Source organism: Centruroides sculpturatus, unplaced genomic scaffold (genome assembly GCF_000671375.1).
Source record: "Centruroides sculpturatus isolate CEXI.00-Female unplaced genomic scaffold, Cexi_2.0 scaffold535, whole genome shotgun sequence".
Lineage (NCBI taxonomy): Eukaryota > Metazoa > Arthropoda > Arachnida > Scorpiones > Buthidae > Centruroides > Centruroides sculpturatus.
Genome location: NW_019384785.1, coordinates 53,727 through 75,213, shown reverse-complemented (window position 1 = coordinate 75,213; position 21,487 = coordinate 53,727). Strand labels below are relative to the sequence as shown.

Genomic DNA, 21,487 nt, shown 5'->3' with positions numbered 1-21,487 from the left:
TTTATAAATTTACTTCTAAATATGTCATTTTACAGAATTTCACTCAGCATTTAAAAATAAAAAAATAAATAAATGAAAGCAATCAGGCCTTTGTTTAAAATAATTTTAAAACATTGTATATTGTAACGAAGTTTAGATATAAATAATCCAAACTTCATTACTATTAAGACCTAATTACAATTTGAGTTATATTTTATTTTTTAAAAATTTAATATGGAAAGATTCTACATTTTTACAGACAGAAAGAAACATTTTAATATCTTAGTTCTAGCAATAGCTTTAATTATTTACTTTAGTCTCTTAAAGAAAAATATTTATGAAACTGCATTTATATAAATATATAGATTCTTTTTCATAATATACATTTAGAAATTATAATTAAAATTTCAGATATTTATTATATTTAAAATATAATTAATGTACTTAAACCAGCAGGACTATATTAAAGTAAGTGGTCTGATATTGGGTCATAAATCTAAATAATTAATAGACTCTTTTTTTTGTTTTTTTTTAAAAATAATATTCACTTAATTTGAGTCTGTTTGTAAAATATAATATTATAAAGACATAAAATAAAATTGGAAATATTAAAATATTTCATTTCCGTTATATTATACTCTGGAAGTTTATAATTTTATTACATTGCGTTGTTTTTAAGTAAGAAATAATTAATTATAAATGATCATGCTATTAGGAATTAAGCAATGAATTATGAAATTCAAAAATACTATATAAAATATAAATTTGTAAAACGTTAAACAGTATCAGTTGTTGTACTAATCGGTTCAATTATAGAAAACATCATTAATAAAGTAGAAATAAATAACTTAATATATATAAAACATTCGTAAAAATAAAAAAAATAATGAAATGGAGAAGAACATTAAAGGTGTAAAAGGATGAAAATATTAAGTAATGTTAAATCTTTAATTCGCATAAATTTACGCAGGTAAAGATTCTTAAAGTTCGCTATAATTTGGAACTACGTGTAGTGGTGTGTATAATGTGTATAATATATATGTAATATAGTTATAATTTATACAATAAATATAAATAAATATGTTAATATAAAAAATACTCGGCTCTGTTAACAAAATTAAAACGAAAGTATCAATTTTTCATTATGTAAAAAGAATTTTCTGCCTTTGATCATTCTTTAATTTCCAATTCCTTAGTAAATTAATAAAAACACTTTAGCGTAATTTCAATAAAGTATTCAACTGCTTAGCTTAAAAGACTAACAAAAAAAAACTGTAATTGCAGCTCTAAAATTTTATTTTGAACGATTTTCTTTAATTTTTGATACTGAAAAGCTTCCAGATTAGTGTTACTAGAATGAAAAGTAAATTAAATGTAAATAATATAATTGTTTAGCAAATATTTATATATTTAGAATTAAATTTATAAAACTTTAATGTAATAAATTATAAATAAATATTTATATATGTATTATGCATTTTGATATCTTACTTCTAGCAATAGCTTTAATTATTTACTTTAGTCGCTTAAAGAAAGATATTTATGAAACTGCATTTATATAAATATATAGATTCTTTTTCATAATATACATTTAGAAATTATAATTAAAATTTCAGATCTTACAAAATAAAATTTTACACAATAATTGTTGATAAAAAGTAATTTTATTATAATTTATTATTTAAAATTAAACTCATATTAATTAAAAATTTTTAATTATGTGGTTAATTACTAAATTAAAGTACAAAACACTAAATGTAATAAAATGTATGAGATAAATTTATTAATTAATTTATTATATATAAACAATTTATGTTGTAGCTAATAATTATGTACTGTACATAAACTTTAATTACAAATGTTAAAACTTATTACAAATTATGTTTCTTAATTTGTTTACAAAATGCTGTGTTCGATATTATAATTAATGTGCATAATTATTAATTTACAACAGAAAATTTTTGTTATATTTGATAATTATGTATTTTTAATTACAAAACATTTTAAATTGTTACAAATTGCTTCACTTATTGTTGTTTTCAAACGCTTTACTCGAATAAAAGTTAGTCAGTTTGCAAAATGAATGACTATTCAGGATATTTAGAAAATGGATTAGTGTAATTAAGATATAATTTTTTTTATTTTGTTGAGAACATTAATTAATAGAAAAAAAATTTAAAATTTTATATATATATATATTGTTTAAAGTTACTTTTCAAAGTTTAATGTGAATAAAATGGTTAAATTAAACATAATATTACAGAAATATTTTTAAATAATGTATGAAGCTTCGTATTATACAAAATACACAGTCATTGATATTATTGTTGCTAATATTAATACGTTATTGATCTCGAGGGAAAAGATAAAATAGTAATATTATTAAAGCATATAGTAGAAAGTAATATATAAATCGATTGGAGGAAAAAATGAATAAACTAGTATGAGAGAAAAGCAAAATTGTTATTAAAATTTACACGATTAAGAGAAATAAAATAATAAATATATTTAACTGCTGTTTATTGCTGCATGTAAATTTAATTTATTACATTAAGTAAATATAATTATTCATTATTTAACTATCATAAAATTTTATACACTTTTTTTTCAAATAATTGTTAAAGTTAAAATTGCCAATAGTACTGTACGTATATTGATTTTTTAAATAAGTTATTCAAATACAATTACAAAAAATTCGAGCTTTATTACTTTATTTATTCTAAAAATATTACAAATAATTTTAATCATTTTATAAACTGATTAACTTACAGCAACGTAAGGAGTTTTGTAAACAAAAATGAAAAATATAATATGCGCTGATGTTTAATGCTCTATAATTAAAACTTAATCTACAAAATATAATTATACAAGAGAAATTTTGGGATTAATTACGTTGATTTTTTTATATTTGTTTTTGAAAGATAATTTTACGTAACTTAAATCACTTTTATTTTAAATCCAAAATTAAGAATTATTTGATTAAAAAATGGAAAATTCTGATTAACGTCAACTTTACCTGAAAAATTAATGTACTGTACATGTTCATTATTAAATGTTTTTTAATTTTGAATTTATTGCAAAGTTAAATTTGCATAATAATTGAAATGAATTTTAAAAGCGAATGGGGAAGAAAATACATTTTTAACTTGATAGGGTTATTTGGTCCTGGAAGGAAAATTTAGGTGCGAATAATAATCAAGTATTACAAGATTTGAGTGAAAACTAGCACAAACAATGATTAGGGAAATTGTCTATTCGAAATAATCATAATATCAAACGTAACAGAATAACTCTTCAATCAAAAAACGATTTGAAAATGAGATAGAATTTGAAAAATTGGTATGGAAATTTGAGAGAGCGCAACATTATCTATCCATCAACAGAAAATCTATCATGAAAATGGCGAGAACTGATGGAAATTTTCGTAGAAAAATATATTTTCGTGTTTGAAAGAAAATTATAAATATCTATTTCTATCTTAAAATTCTCTTCTCGATTTTAAAATACAAACATTCAAACAAATTCTTTAGCTATGAAAATCTTTAATTAAAAATACAGTAATAATTTTTAAGTATAGTTTTATAATAAAATATAAATAGTATAATTAACGAGTAATAAAAATTTTTTAAATCTATAAATTTTATAAATTTATATGCCTATAAATATGATTTTAGAAATGGCTTGTCCAAAGTTTTTGAACCAATTATCGAAAAGAAAGTAAGCCTTATTAAAACCCAATTAAAATTGTATTACCATTTTCTTCTAATATTGCAGAAGGAGAAATTCTTACGATAAAAAATTAAATTGATATTTAGTTGCAAGATTGAAAATGATAAGGAAAAAACTAAAATAAAATATGGAGATACTGGCAGCTGACTGGATAGGTGAAATAAATCTTCCGAGAACTGCTGAATGCAAAGAAACTAGTATTATAGGATTAAAGAAGATGAAAGTGGTAGATCACCTTAAGAGTAGAGAGAAGCCTGTTTAAATTCAGCAAGAGAAGACGTTAGCAAGAAGTTGCATTACTTCAATACAATTAATCAAAATCTGAAAAATTAATAGTTTTAAAGAATAATTTACTTAACTGATAATGTAGCAAACTAAGAAAACTTTTATATAAAAGAATTAATTAAATAATGACGAATAACCATTTACAAAATGCTTGATAAATATATTATTCATCAAAATTTAAAATAATAAAAATGTATGAGTTATCAATGAATGATTTATTGAACTTCCAAACTATGTTTGAAATAGTATAAAATCGCTACATTTTACATGTTCCAGAACAGACAAATTCAGTTCAGTTTTAAGTTGTTTACTATAAAATAGTGCATAAATTTGATTTAACTTTAGAGAAAATGTAAGAATCTTAAACTAAATCATAAATTTTACNTCATCAAAATTTAAAATAATAAAAATGTATGAGTTATCAATGAATGATTTATTGAACTTCCAAACTATGTTTGAAATAGTATAAAATCGCTACATTTTACATGTTCCAGAACAGACAAATTCAGTTCAGTTTTAAGTTGTTTACTATAAAATAGTGCATAAATTTGATTTAACTTTAGAGAAAATGTAAGAATCTTAAACTAAATCATAAATTTTACATGTTTTGATATTTTATTTGTTAAGAAAAGAGCTTTAATACTAATATCTTTTAGTGTTTTCTCCTTTATACAATAAATTCGAATTAACTCGAATAAATTAGCATTGTCAATAGAATTAAAACTTAGTAAAATTGTTATTTAAATGTTTTGTTATTTTTAAACATGAAAATAATTTGCCAAGATTAAACAAAAACAGAAATTCATTATTTTAATATTCAAATTAAATTACTGTATCTTAAGAATAAACATTAATCACTAGGAATAATTGAATAATGTATGCTTTCAATAATAATAATAGAAATGAATTATTTAATTATGATTTAGTGACTTTATAATACATTTAGAATAATTTAGTAGAAACGACGACAATTTATCATTTTAAAATATTTCCTTGTGATTTAAAATCGGAAACGGAAAATAACTTACCATAATTTTTAATAATCGGGTAGCTTTTATCGGATCGGATATCCTGTTAATCTGAAAATGGAAATATTAATAGAAACTAACTGATACTAAAAGATATAAAGTTGTATATTTTTCTAGTAATGGATTGCTTAGAATCTATGATTTTATCTTTGTATTGATTTTATGTAATCAAAAATTAATAATTTTATCAAACTTTTTAAAACGCGTGAAATTATCATTTAAATATTGATTTAATAGATTAACAGACGTATTAACAAGATCTCGGGTTTTATCTATTTATACGAAATAAATGATAATATTTTAAAATTTTATTACAATTTATGATTTGTAATAAAAATCTTTTAATCTTATATTAACGATATTTATTAGTAAAAGTATTTTTTAAATTTAATTATTTTGTCAATTGTAAACTTAATTGAATATTTAATTTAGTATCGTAAGTTATAATTTAATATTTCTCACATTAAAAAATTCTCATTAAATTTTTTCTCACGTAAACATTGTATTAATGATTTTTAATTCGTGTTCATCATTTTTCTACTGTAATTAGAAACTTTGTACATGTCTCTTTAGACTTTTTTTTGGCAATTTATGGTTTACGACATCGAATTTTTAAGAGACAAAATGGGACAGTGTAATTAAATATATCTGATATCAGAGCTAAAAATAATAAAATATACAATAATGTATATATTAAAAACGTTACAAAATACTGAATGTTAATATATTTATATTATATAATATAAATAATATTATATGAAGTATAATCTGGCTATAATAATATAGAATTTTATAAAATACAAAAATAGATATCTAAATATAATGCTATTCTTAAATATTTATTTATTTAATTTTTATATAAAAGAAAGATTCAAATAAAGTTAGTATAAAAATCTTTTTATTCAACAAAAGTCAATATTTCGGTAATAAATTTCTAAATTATTTAAAGAAAAATCTCTTCGAAATCAAATAGATTGTCACTCGGTTGATATACTTGTACAACAAATAACAAATAATGGAACCGGATTAAAGAAAATTCTTGTTATAAATGTCAAATTCCGGAGAGAATATTTAACATAATTACATTTTTATGGTGACAATTTGTATGAGTCTTTGAATATAAATTCGGTAATATTTCGTTTTCAAGAATTTACAAGAATAAAAATTTTTAAAGTAAATATTACCCGATAAATTCTATAAATATATTTAAACTTTAAAATTAATGTCAGTTCAATTTGTGAAGTTGCAAGTTGATAGAATGCAATTTTAAGTCAGTTGAGATAAGTATTACATATCTCTAACATTTGCATATTTATTAAACCTCGAATTTCATTTATAATTCAATAAGTTTGTAATCGCTTGTAGGAATAACAGTCAATCAGAAAACCCTTTCCTTTTAGCTCTACACGCAGAAAATATTTTTATATTTAAAGAATTTTTATATTAATAATTCAACGATACAATATTTGATATTTATGGCTAACTTATGGGCATTCGTTTCTCGTCTGTCAATCAATTGACTTTCTCTTTGTGTGCAACATGGATGCTATCTGATCATCACTACGGTCGGTAAAATCCAATTTTGCTAGGTTTTCTTTTCCCAGGGCATCATATTTGAGATTTGTGATACACATTGACTGGAAATAATACTGTCGATAAAGTTAGTGGAAGTTGTAAACTCGAATGTACAAACTAGTTAGCTTTTCTTTCTCCTGATAAGAAATAGCAATACATTATCGATTTCTAAAATGTATATAGCTCCTGTTTTACAGCTGTAAAAAGTAGAATAATGGCTATTTTACAACTACAAATCGCCATAAAGCAATACAGTAAAATTGTTATATATCATAATAATTATATTCCTATTTTATTTATAATAAATAGTAATGATTTTTGTATTAAAATTTATTTTAAAATTTATTGTGATTACTATTTTTACAAAGTTTTATATTTATTTAAGGCCTGATGTTACCCCGTCTGCTATATACAGTAACTCCTGAAAAAATAGTGATACTGGGGAAAACACTCAGTATCCCTTGTTCGCTTGATACTCCAGGAAGTTCTATTCAGTGGTTATTGAATGGTGAACCAGTTGTGCTCGATGTGAGAACATCCCAAAGACGTCATTGGAATATATCAAGAACAGGAGCGACTTCTTTAACCATTACTGGTGTTACTAAAGCGGATAATGGCGTCTGGGAATGTCGAGAATTAGGTATAGATGGTAGTGTGCATCGTGTGGCAGAAGTATTAAGACTAGTCGTGGCAAGTAAGTTGAATATATATATTTTTAAATAGTTTTGTAAAAAAATACATTCCTTTTCATAAAACTAATTTTCAGATGAGTGTTTTTTATGATGTCCAGGAAAACTAATCATTTGACTTTTTTTGAAGTTAAGGAATTTTTCTAGCTGAGAAAATCCCTTAAAAGTATTCATATATTTTATAAAACAATATTTAAAGTTAACTGTCGAGTCAGTTTGAACTAAATTTATGTATTCAACAGTTGCAAAATTAATTGAATTTAGTTTCCTTGCCAGATTGTATCAAGAAAGAATGAATTACTTTCAATCGTCTAAATGTATTTAAATTATCTTTTAGGACGAATTTTAAATTCGAAACTAAATTATTTAAGTTGCTATTAAACTCTTATATAGGTTTTTATTTTCGAAATTAATTTATTACAGAAATTTTTAAACTTAGGATGCATTTTAAATTATTTATTTTCTAATTATATTTACAGAACATTTTATTTGTTTTAAAAATTTAAAAATATCTTTAAATATTTAAAAATACTTTCAGTTAAAATAATAATAATATGGGAATAAAATAGGTATAAAATCGCATTAAAAATAAATATTTAAAAAATAAACACGTAAACACGAATTTTACAAAAAAAAAGAAAATAAAAAGAAAAAAGTCATAAAATATTGCCAGATCAAAAGAAGCTTTTAGTTGGCCCCATTATATATTTAATTAATTTAATAATATCGGTGACTGACTTCTTTTCCTCTTTTGGTACTATATGAGTGCCAATCGTTCACAAGCAGGAGAGGATCATGTATCATTTCTGGTACACAAACCACTTCAATGTATAGCTATTCATCACTCGAATCACTTTCGCCATTGGATAGGTTTAATGACGTCAGTAACTGTCAGAGATAAACTGATAAATGCCATGCTGTGATTGGTTGAAAGTATAGTCTCGAGGCAACATCATGTGTAAGGATGGTCCCAATGTCGACATACCCATGATATATACTGGGCCAGGAGACTAGCAATAAAGTCCCATTAGCGAGACTTCTTGAAGGACAATGACTCTTTGTCTCTTGTAAGAGTTCCTGCACGTCTGATAAGGAAAATATCAGAAAAATATCAAATTTTTCTTTTCAACGATAAACTGTTTAAGACAATATTTAGAATTCTGTAATAAATAATTGTTATTATTATTATTTATATAACCTCGAGCGTGAAACATTTAAGACGGTGATTTAGTTAGTGTCTTTTGTTCAATTTCTCTAAGAGAAAATTGCTTTTGTTCCATTGTATGGTTGTTAGAGTTGAATTACGAGTTGATGATATGATTAAAGGGTGTTTAAGTTAGTGGATAATTGCCTTGTTACGTCCTTCATCTAACATCATAAAAAATCAACCGAAAACAAGAATTAACTTTAAAATATACAAATGTTTGAAAAATTTATTGAGAATAAAAAACAATAAAAATAATAATGTTTATCGACAATTAAAAAATTAATTTGTTTATTTTCTTCATACGCTTTGAAAATGATTTGAATGCATGTTATAAATTTAAAGACGGATTATTTCAATTAAATGCATGTTAAAATTCGTTTAATGTTTAATTTTATTTTTTAAAAATTATTTCTTTCAAAATGCTTCAGAGATTATTATTGATAATTGAAATAAAATTCATTTAAAAATTAAAAAAAAAAATAGTATAGATAGTTTCTCATGCGCTATCTAAGTAAAAACACAAAATTAAACTTTTTTATACGAAAGTTTTTAAATATTAAATGCATTTTTTTTAAATATATAAATTTTAATTACCTAAAATATATTAATTTTCTCTTCTCTCGGACAAAAAAAAAAGAGAAGAAAATCGATATTTATCTTATATATTTTTATCTGTTATAATGACCTTTGATCTCGAGGAATGTTCATTATTGTCATATCTAACTTGTCAGCCATCATTCATCTGAAAAACTGTAGTTCTCCATATGAACAAATGTATCTTCAAGGAAATAATTGATGCTTCCATCAATTATTCTCAACATATTAAAACTTAATAACCCTTTAATAATTTTTAAAATATTTATTCTATATTTTTATAAATTATATTTTGTTTGTTGTTTATTAATTTGGATACGTAGCTTATAAAAAAGAAAAATGTCAATGATTTTCACGATAAACGTACCTTATTTTGAATATCAAACTTCGTTAAGTGATTGATCTGACTCTAAGGAAAAGCATTTATCTCAAAATATATATACAGTAACTCCTGAAAAAATAGTGATACTGGGGAAAACACTCAGTATCCCTTGTTCGCTTGATACTCCAGGAAGTTCTATTCAGTGGTTATTGAATGGTGAACCAGTTGTGCTCGATGTGAGAACATCCCAAAGACGTCATTGGAATATATCAAGAACAGGAGCGACTTCTTTAACCATTACTGGTGTTACTAAAGCGGATAATGGCGTCTGGGAATGTCGAGAATTAGGTATAGATGGTAGTGTGCATCGTGTGGCAGAAGTATTAAGACTAGTCGTGGCAAGTAAGTTGAATATATATATTTTTAAATAGTTTTGTAAAAAAATACATTCCTTTTCATAAAACTAATTTTCAGATGAGTGTTTTTTATGATGTCCAGGAAAACTAATCATTTGACTTTTTTTGAAGTTAAGGAATTTTTCTAGCTGAGAAAATCCCTTAAAAGTATTCATATATTTTATAAAACAATATTTAAAGTTAACTGTCGAGTCAGTTTGAACTAAATTTATGTATTCAACAGTTGCAAAATTAATTGAATTTAGTTTCCTTGCCAGATTGTATCAAGAAAGAATGAATTACTTTCAATCGTCTAAATGTATTTAAATTATCTTTTAGGACGAATTTTAAATTCGAAACTAAATTATTTAAGTTGCTNAAATCTTCGTCATTTCGACCATGAGATATGATTATACGTTCAAATAAATACTTTATATTTATAATTTAAAATTCAAGAAATTCAACGTAAAAATCGAAAAAGTTTATTTAAGAAAATCAAATTTAAACATTAATAAATCATACAATTAAAAATAAGATTTTTATTTTTATTTTTTCTCTTTTTTCCAATAAATATTTGTTTCTTTTTATTTAATCTTTTTTCGTACAGATTAAGAAAGTTGTCTTCCACTTGTTTTATTAAGCCACAAAATATATAAAAGAGGAAAAAGAAAATCGCTAGTTTTTTTTTTATGTTGGCAGTTAGGGATCTTAAAGATGATTAATAGATTTTAGTTTAATATTTCATTTAAACGTCAGCTACAAAGATGTCTTCTTAATAAATTTCTTGTTTTTGTTTTCGAATAATGTCCATTATTTCTTTAAATTTTAACAACATTTCTAAATTATAATTATCTGTGTGACCATTTAAAAATATATTTACATAAAATACTATTTAATTTTATATAATTTAATATCAATTATGATAATCTTATTGGAAAACTATTCATAATAAATACATCCACGCTACAAATGCAATTATAAGTTTTCGACAGCTTGTCTGCACTAATCTATTAAAAACTTTTTACGACTGAATAAATATCTAACAAGAGACATTAAATATCATAAAGATAACCTTCGAATGGTACGACTTAATATTTTAATTTAAAAAAAAAAAAGTATATTTAACAAAGTAGTAAAAAGTATTTTTAAATCGTGTTCTCTCAGGCTTTTCTCCACTTCGAAATATGTATTAATTGATTGATGCGTTTGCATAACTTAATTTTTCTTTTTTATCTTTTTTAATTCCGAAATCTTTGTAAAGCAAAACATTTTTTTTATGAGTTGTCTGCAACAGACGCCATCTGGACTATCGATAACTCTTTCTGTAGTGTGTTATAAAACTAACTGAACCGAAAACATCAAAATTCTTTTTTATGCACCGTAGGATTTTTTTTTTCTTTAAAATGATATACAACAGTTTCTGAAAGCTAAAGGAACGCTTTTAGTTTGCTAATGTGTATTGCATTATTCAAATTTATAAACAAATATTTTTTTTCTAAAAAATGTAAAAATGATATCATGATGTACGATCATAAATGATATCGTTTATATGCATTTTTTTTTCATCTTTATGAATCGATTTAACAATTGTTTTTAATTTAAATTTTGAAAACTGAATTGAGTATAATACTAGCAATCGATCAATAATCTTGAAAATACTCATGATCGATATAATGTATAAAATGTTTTCCCCTCAGTACCGCCGGAAGATCCTTTCTTGGTAATGGAAGGCAGAAGATTAGCTCATCAAGCAACTATAACAGTTCGTGAACCGACTCGTATAACTGTACAGTGCGTCGCAAGAGGTGCAGTTCCACCTGTACGACATATATACTGGTTATTAGGTGGCACGAATGTTACTTCAATCAGTGAACTGTTCGTAGAATTTACTCCGGGTGACGATGCGTATATCAGCCGAAGTGTAATTGCATTGAACGTAACGCGTAAACTTCATAGAAAAGAACTGATATGCCACGTACACCATGTTACTTGGTTAGAGTCAGCAGCCGTTAGTGCCTCTTTGATTGTCCTGTGTAAGTAATTTTGAAATTTTTAACAATTTATAATAAACTCGAGTGTAAAAAGTTTATTTTAAAATTCTTGAAATTTATTTCTGGAATGAAATCTATTTACTAATTTACATTGTATAAAATGCCGATTACAGCGATGTAAAAGCTACTCAACTAAACATCTGTTGTTTTTAAATTTACAACCACGTTTAGAATATAAATTTTAATATTGTGTTTAAAAACTATACAATAAAATAATTTCAATGTTTCAGTAAAATGGAATAAAATGAATGAATCATCTTTTTTTGGATATTTTTCAACTTTTTAGCATAAAGTTTTTCAGTCATTTATAAATACGTATTCGTTCATGAATTATTATTATATTCAAAATCACGAAGAAAAATGAATATTTTTACGTAAAGAGATGTTTTTGAGAGTAAATGTTTCGAGAGTAGAATATTTCCCTGAACATTAACCCTCAAATCTTTTTAAAATGTTTCATTGATTTCACTAATATTTTTCTTACAGCTATGAAGTATTGAATTGAAACGTATATATTTCTTCAGTTGAAGGTTTACTTGATTTCGAGCAAATACTACGATATTTTCTGTCATGGAAACAGAATAGCTCCATTCTTCATCTTGCCAGCATTTCGCTCCCCAACTTGTAATAGTTGGAAGTTTGGTTGGCATAACGACATCCATCATTCTTAAAATGTCCAAACCTTAATAGTCAAAAACAAGTAAAGTTTACGTCATATTTCGAAAATTCGTATCATTATATACTTTAACTTAACTATAGATTTTGCGGTAAATGATTTTTTTTCGGTTCAAATAAATAACAGCGAAATAATGTCGAAATAAGTTTACTAAAGTGAAGTTAAAAGTTTATTCTTTATTTTCCTTTTTAGTGTTTATCAGGGAAGAAGTTTTTAAAAGAAGGGAAGATTATTGTTAACTTGGAAGTTATAAAACTCTAGTTATTCCCAATGAAAATTATCCATAAACATAAATTGTATAAATATGATATATTTTAAATTCAATCAAAAAAAACCTGTGCTAATAAAGTAACTTATTTTTGTAGTTGGTATCATCGACTGGAAAATGCCGTGATAAAAGGTGATTTACTTCATGATCTCGGTAGACTTAATTCTTGAAACACATTACAAGTTCTATGAAAGAATCCACTTACTCGATCAATTGCCAAAAGTGATGTCTAGCTACTTATTATCAAACTAACTTTCATTCGCTTTCAACTCGAAGCCACCTTTTTGTTTAATTAGAATTTCCAATTTTTAAGTTTTATAAATCGAAGGAGCAAGAAAAAATTGAAAGTGAAATTGACTTTTAATCTAGAAAAAATAAGTTGGAACTAACTTTAATTGAACTTTTTAGTGATACTTTATTACAGTATGAGAGTCAAAACACTATTTTTTTGTTTTATTTAATCTTTAGTAAAATCTTTCATTAGTAAAAATTGAAGTTTTTAATTTTACCATTAAACAACATAATATTGCTGAATACCATGTAATTGGTACCATTACAGTTTAATTAAGTTTTTGATTAGATAAACGTTAATAGGCATAAATTGAGTTTAAAATATTAATTTTATGTCATTTTAGGTCTATACATTAAAAATTAATACAGCATTGTATTGATAGATAATTATTTTAATAAATATTTTCAGTTTCAGTTTTATAAAATTGAATTGAATATTGCATTTTTATATTTGAATTACTATTTGGTAATACAATCAATTTAAAATTTGTAATCATCTTCACTTCAGTTGAAGAAGTTTTTATGAGTATTTGTAGATAAAATCTTAAGATTAATTTAAAATTCATATTTATTTTTACAAAAAATTTCATTAGTGTCCATTCTTTCCACTGAATTGTTTTTCAAAACTCACCAATTTTGATATGAAATATTTAAAATAAAAAGTAAGATAAATGCTTCATCAATATTTTTATTTTTGGACGCATTATGGAACTAATTCATTACTTTGTTATTTTATATTTATACATTAAAATTGATATTTAAAGGTTTATACGTATAATTTATGTAATAAAGTTTTCAATTTGTGTACATCTTATAATATATGCATACATAATATATATAGAATGTATATTAAGTGTTAATCAAACTGTAATATATGTAATATTATTCAGTTAAGTAGATATCAAATCATGGAAATTAGCTTAAATCTTCTGTTTTATAAACAGATGTTCCCTCGTTTTCTATCACTCGGGAACCGGGCTTCGGCTTCCCTATTTTGGAAGGGATGGCTGTCTCCCTCAAGTGTGATGTTGATGCCAATCCTGCCAGTTCTCCCAAATGGATAAAAGACGATGGCCCCTTAGCCGTTGAACCGAGTCCTGATGGATATCTCAATTTCACTTCCATTAACAGGAGTCATGCAGGATGGTATAGGTGTTCTACCGAACACCAGTTGGGTACATTTGCATCATTCGGGTATTATCTTAACGTTAGACGTAAGTATAATTTTATGATTTATCAACAGCAACTTAATCGTAGTTTTAAATAGATGAAAATTATATGGGCGTAACTTTTATGAATCTCGTGGGTGCTGATCAAAATCTCATTCTAGCAATTATTTAAAATATTATATTAACTGCAATAACTTTTCTACATAATAATGCGTTGAAACCAACATCTAATTTTCGATATTAATTCCATGATAAATTGTTACGGTAACGACCGAGTATTTTAAATTCTGTCAACATTGTATCCAGGAAAAACTGCCTGTTTACATAAAGATCGAAAGAAAATGAATATTTACAAATATCAATCGATTTTTACATATGCAAACGACTATCCATGCTTCATTTATAACCCAAACTAGTAAAGATTTTTTATAAATTAATATTATCCATTTTATCTAAATGTCAAGAATATAATGTGCATACCTGATGGCTGCTACAGTCAGATAAGTTTCTACGATGCAGACATGGGAGGGTCGTGTCTACTTCCCATAAATATTACTGCTGATATGTGATCATTAATTCCAGGCTAGATCCTACGAGTTTTATGTTCTGGCTAGAAAAATCGATATATAGGATTTTTCTTTGAAGTAAGTAAGCATAAAATTTAGAATTGTAGCATTTGACTCCATTTTTTTATACTACCTTTAAATTTGAAAGTAACTCGAAACGCTTTTAACTAAATTAAAACGAAAAGAATAAAATAAAATCAAAAATTGACATTATACATCCATATAGATTTTTCTTGTAAAATGAATAGGATGATCAATTTTATTTAAACGAAAACTCTGCCAATAAACCTCGCCAAATATTGTCAAGTTTAATATAAAAGAACTTTATTTCTCTTGATGAAGTGTCTAATAAATTTAATTATCGAGATAAATTAAACGTAAACAATTAAATCTTAATTGTTAATATTAAACTATTAATTATTATAATGGAATAAAATAATTAATTGGCAATATAATTTATACAAAATTAAATTAAAATGATCTAAAAGTTGATAAAACGTTCTAACAAAAACTTAAAATTTCATATAATATTTTAAAATTATTATTAAATTAAAGTTCAGGATGTCTTATTTAAATAGCGTTTATTGTATTTTATATTTTTATAAAATTGTAAGAGTAATTTACTGAAAATTCAAATACAGTTTTGATATTAGATGGCGGCCAATATGTACGTCAGCCAGCACCTGAAGTAGAAGCTGGCTTAGGAGAACCTATTAAAATGGAATGTATTGCCGAAGGTATGAAAAAACATTCTCGAGAAAAGAAAATTCATAGTATAACAAAATATATATTAGAATAAATCCATATTAGAAATGAAACGATACTTTACTCCTTTATATACAGGAAGACCAGAGATAACAGCCTATAACAAGTCACTTATGGCAATTGCTGGAAGATCTACCAGTCTAGCTGTCCAATTCTGTGCCAATCCCCGTCCTGTAAGAGTCCATTGGATACTGCGCCATCTTGTGCTAAGTCCAGGAGATAAATACTTACCATACATTGCCCATAATATAACAGTAATTTTATTTCTTATAGATGGTTTAGAATTCGCTTTATTTTATATTTCATGATATTCCTTTTATAAAGGAAAGCGATAGTTCACATTGCTATAGAACATGGTTGGAAATAACTCAGGTGAATCCAGAAAGTGCTGGCGAAATACTTTTTCTGGTGAAAAATATCCGAGGTATTCATGACGCTCTGTTTCTTCTGAATGTTACTCAAGCGAGTTTTTCCGTTTCAAAAGGTGTGTAAGGATATAGAAATATAAAATGTTAGAATTCTTATATATATTTAATTGTGATAAAATATTTAAAAATAAATAAATATTTTGATCTATATATATCTATATATGCTTAATATACTTTTAATAAAAAAATGTTCTTTGAATGTTTGGACGTAAATGTTTTTTTTTTTTTATTTTCGAATGTTTGGATCCGTCTATTATTTGATATTCGTTATTTAATGTTCAGTCAAATTTTACTTTTATATTAAATTTACAAAATAAAAATATTCAGTTTACAAAAAGAAATTTATAGGTGTAAATATTGAACTGTATATTTGTTTTTTTCTAATGTATAAATAAAATTCTCACTTTTACTGATATAACAGTTTTGATAGTAACAGAGTACTGATATTTGAATGCTGGCCCTTTGTAAAATTTTACTTTGCTTAAAACAATATATAATTAAATTATTTTGTACAGAATATCTGTACCATCTCTCGCATAAAAATTTAAATTTTTAATGTAAAATATTTGTGAAAGTTGTCTTAAATAAAATGACTAGAAAAGAAAATTTCTTATTTAACACTAAATTATTTATGATTGAAATAATATTAATTTTATTTTTGCTTGTAAATAATTATTATAGTGATAGTTAATAAGAGTTTTTTCCCCCTTTACTTTTATATGATTGCGATTGTATGAGCAGTAGATGTCTAGACAGAATTCTTATTCAATGACCGTAGAAAACAGATTCGGGCGGGATGACCAGTGAAGAAAACATTGACACCTGCTGAGGCATGAAAGTGCTCCATCTTTCGCTTCGACATTTGATATATTTTCTTCAACTACCATAAAAACAAACAAACAAATTGTTGGAAATATTAGTTTATAAATTATTCATACTTATTTAAAGATTAAGAACACACTTGAAATGTTTTAATATAAATCTTGAAATTTAATGTAATATTTAAAAGTTATTAGAAATAAAAATATGATAAATCACAATTAAGATTTTTCAAAAAATAACAACAATGATTATTATTCTTTTATTTTATGAAAATAAAAAATAGTCTAATCAAAACTGATTAAATTTAATTTTTGTACATAAATGATTATTTTTCTTAAATATAATTTTTTATGACAAATGGAAGAAATCTTAAACAATGAATTTTGTATTTTTTTTCTTATCAAGATTTTTGGCAGAACACAAATACGCTTTTATCAAGATTTTCAATTTTTTTCCATTTTTACAAAGCCATTTACAAAGATTTTCAATCGATCTCATTGAGATCGATTGAAAATCTTTGTAAATGGCTTTGTAAAAATGGAAAAAAATTGAAAATCTTGATAAAAGCGTATTTGTGTTCTGCCAAAAATCTTGATAAGAAAAAAAATACAAAATTCATTGTTTAAAATTTCTTCCATTTGTCATAAAAAATTATATTTAAGAAAAATAATCATTTATGTACAAAAATTAAATTTAATCAGTTTTGATTAGACTATTTTTTATTTTCATAAAATAAAAGAATAATAATCATTGTTGTTATTTTTTGAAAAATCTTAATTGTGATTTATCATATTTTTATTTCTAATAACTTTTAAATATTACATTAAATTTNGCTCACACTTTACCGACGACCCCTCTCACCTCCTCCACTCGACCTGACAAAAGAATCCCGACTTTACGGGATAGAGAAAACATTATCCAAGCCATCCACTGACCAGTGGGCAGTTCTCACCCAACTGTTGCCTATCAGAACGAGGTACGACTTCGTCCTACCTCAGGCTACCCACATAAACCTATTAACTTGAAGTACTTTGTAATTTTATAGCATAATAAATGTCATGTTGCATTTTTAATATTAAGTTAAAAGTTAAAATTACATGATATAAATAAATCACCACCTATACTTTCTGACATTTAATAACTTAGATTATCAATTATTTATTTAAAAAAATCATTAGAACTTTTGGTATGAATTAAAGATTTATTCTGTAAGTATTAATGAAAGAGATTTACTAAAAAACTTTTGTAATATTTTATTTAATAAAGTAAAGAAATTCATTAAATAATAACAAATAAAAGCAAAAAGCTGTAAAGCACAAGAAATTTCTATTGGTTGGTCCCTTGCCGTAGGATATAAATTCTTAAAAAATTACATAATATTTTATTACATAAGTAGATATAATTTATATTGTTATTAATTTTTCTTAAAATTTAATAAAGAAACTTATAAAAAAACTACAATAATAATCATATTGATACAAACTAAGAGAGGCATCAAAGTAAATTTACAATAAATTTGAATAATTTTTAGAATATTTATAATAAAAGTATCTAAATAAGATAAGTTAACCTTCACTATGATTAATTTTTAGACCAGTCTTTATTTAACATATCAGAAACTTTAAGGAATAATGCAATTTGATTTTAAAACCTTGTTAAAAATATTAAATTTTTAAGTTTCATTATCCAAATAAATGCTTTTTTTTTTCAATAAAAGCTTCCATTTTCTTAACAGTTAATACAAAAATTCTTCTATAAATATCTAAATCTTGTCAAAATATAACATTTAATACATTAAAAAGCTAATTAGTTTATTTTAAATTAACTGAATATAAAGTAATTATGTAAATATATTACATTTTATATACACCAAAACATTATGAGTTAGAAAATATGTTTTTCCCATGCAATAATCCCAATCCCCATGCAATAAATGCAAGATATGTGTAACAAATTTTATATATTACTCTATTCTTTAAAAAAATAAAACAACAACAATAATAGTAAAGATATCATTTACATTTATGCAAAGATTCAATAGTGTGATGGTTGGACCCATTTGTAAGCAGAAGAAAATTTTTTTCTTTTTTAGAATATGTTTGATAAGCGTTATCGTATTGACTTTAAAAAAAATAAAAATAAAAAAATTGAGTTTTCAATATCTCTCTAAGACCTAGATTTTTAAACCGTCCCGCGTGAAATTGATCGTGGATACATAACATCATCTTAAATGTCATGAATTAATCTGTATCTAATACAAATTTCTGTGCAATTTGTGAGAAAAATCAAAATTTTCATAATGAATTCCTACGAGAATATGTTATAAATAAAGCAAAAAATGTTTACAAAAATCAACAGTTAGCACTTTTAATAATAAATAAAGATTAAAACAGTTTAAGAATGTTTAATATAATTCTAGGATGTTATTAGATTTAAATATTATTATTGGTTTATAGGTTCTGTATCCTACAAAATGGCAAACATTTGTCATATTACTATTTCCAATGGCTTATAGGAAAATTTAAGAAATAAAATTTTATTAAATACTATATAACAGGGGTGTCCAACCCGCGGCCCGCGGGCCGCATGCGGCCCAAGGCAAGTTCCAATGCGGCCCAATAAAGGTGTAAACAAAACCGACAAATGTTTTAATTTTTTATTATTTATTTATTTCAACGGCATAAACTCAGAAAAGAAGTTTCACAAAGCCATAAACCTTTATTCATATTTTAGTTTTGAGTGGAAATGAAATATTTTCATGTACTTGGAGATGTGTGAATGAGGAAGGATTACTAAATAAAGCTGGAGTTGTGACTCAAAGGATTATAGACCCAAATTTGGTGAAAGGAGAGAAAGGACAAAAGATAAAAAGTTGTCAGAAAGGTTAAATAGTTCTTCTGTTAGGCAAATATTGAGTCTTAATTTTCCAACCTTTCTCACTTCTTTATCTTTTGTCCTTTCTCTTCTTTTTCCGAATTTGGCTCTATAATCCTTTGAGTCAAAACTCCAGCTTTATTTAGTATTCCTTCCAGCGTTGCAAGATTTGGCTACATTGCGCCAAATGTGGCTACTTTTTTTAGTTTAACGTAAAAAAATATCATTTGGCGCTTTGGCTACTTTTGGGGCTACATATCATTTATAAATATATTAGTTGAATAAAAATGCACTTTAAAATGGTGTTTCGTCGCTTTTTATTAATCAGAGACTCAAATAAACCAAATATTTGCGTTTTATCAAATAAATGAATTTATCTATTTCTAAGTAAAAATTGAAAGTGTCTGTAGAAGTAATTTTTTAAAATATCCTGTTTCGTGATAAAGTTTTAATACTTATTATTATAATCTAGACATGTTAATCCTTAAATATACTTGTATATTGAACCACAAGTATATATTATATATACTTGTGGCCCAAAACTCCTTGACTTCTTCCAATGCGGCCCAGAGAAACAAAAAGGTTGGACACCCCTGCTATATAATATACAATATATAATAATAATAATAATAATCAGAAGCGTTTTAATGTAACAATTATATTAGACAATGTTATGAAAAATGATGTTTTCATTTTATTACCTATATTTTACCATAGAATAATACTGTTTCCAGTAAACGATATTGTTTTTTGATAAATTTTAAACTAACTTCATATTTATTATCTAGCCACAATTTAATATAAATATATCTTCTCCATTTCAATTTGATTAACTGATTATAAGATCCAAAATATCTACTCTAAAATAAACATTTCATATTTATATATAGTATTGTACAGCAGTGGTTCCTGGCCTTTTTCGTTTATCGACACATTTGCAAAATTAGATTTAATTCATTTCCCTGTTTTTTTATACTAATACAAAATAATAATAAATTTCAAGATAGACGAAATAATAACTCAAACAAAAGTTAAACATTTCATTTAGCATAAATCATAAATTCAAAATTATGTACAGTATTTTACACCACTAAAATTTAAGTTTTCAATTATTTTTATATATTATTTTCTATTTTATTCTATTCTATATTTTATTTTAAAATGTAATAGAATTACATTTGTCCATCGACCCCTCAGTTAAATCGATTGACCCCTCGGGTCACTGGCAACCTCTGCTCTATACACGATATTTGAAACAGAACCAATTCGAAAATAAAGGATTTTTTACAAATCATGATAGGTTAATTTTTGAATGAAATTTAACGACTTGGCAGCTATTATTTGTTAAATTACATTTTCTTAAAAGATTCACTGATATGTAATTATCATCAGATAAAGTATTGATTTTATTCACTTCTTGAACTAAAGAATTTTTAACTCCAAAAATTATTATTATTCTTTTGTGAATCATAATCACAAATATTACGATAATTATAAATATCGTTATTTCAAATTGTAATTAGATTTTTTTATTGTTTTTTAATTGAACAGTTCAAAAAAGTGATTTAAATAAGATACTTTTATGATTTTTCGTTGATTAACTAATTTTATTTCTATATTATTCATTGGTTTAACTATAATTTTGAGGTTCTGTTAGATTTTGGGGTATCCTTCCAATCTACGAAAAATAAAAATCTTAAGTATTTCAATAGTCTTTTTTAAATCTTGCTTTAAATATAGAATAAAATGACAAAGTACAGTATTTAAAATTTTA

The 21,487-nt window shown here is 24.5% G+C and overlaps 1 protein-coding gene across 1 annotated transcript in view; it reads left to right on the top strand.

Annotated features, from left to right (window-relative positions):
• The window catches only part of LOC111629242 (limbic system-associated membrane protein-like), a 52,343-nt gene extending 36,262 nt beyond the window's left edge, over window positions 1–16,081 (top strand). Inside the window, exons 2-7 of the mRNA XM_023373124.1 lie at window positions 6,982–7,290; window positions 11,501–11,836; window positions 14,034–14,303; window positions 15,466–15,561; window positions 15,668–15,843; window positions 15,914–16,081. Of these exons, the coding sequence (XP_023228892.1) occupies window positions 6,982–7,290; window positions 11,501–11,836; window positions 14,034–14,303; window positions 15,466–15,561; window positions 15,668–15,843; window positions 15,914–16,081 (1,355 nt within the window). The remainder of the gene's footprint in view (window positions 1–6,981; window positions 7,291–11,500; window positions 11,837–14,033; window positions 14,304–15,465; window positions 15,562–15,667; window positions 15,844–15,913) is intronic.
• The last annotated feature ends 5,406 nt before the right edge of the window (window positions 16,082–21,487 follow it).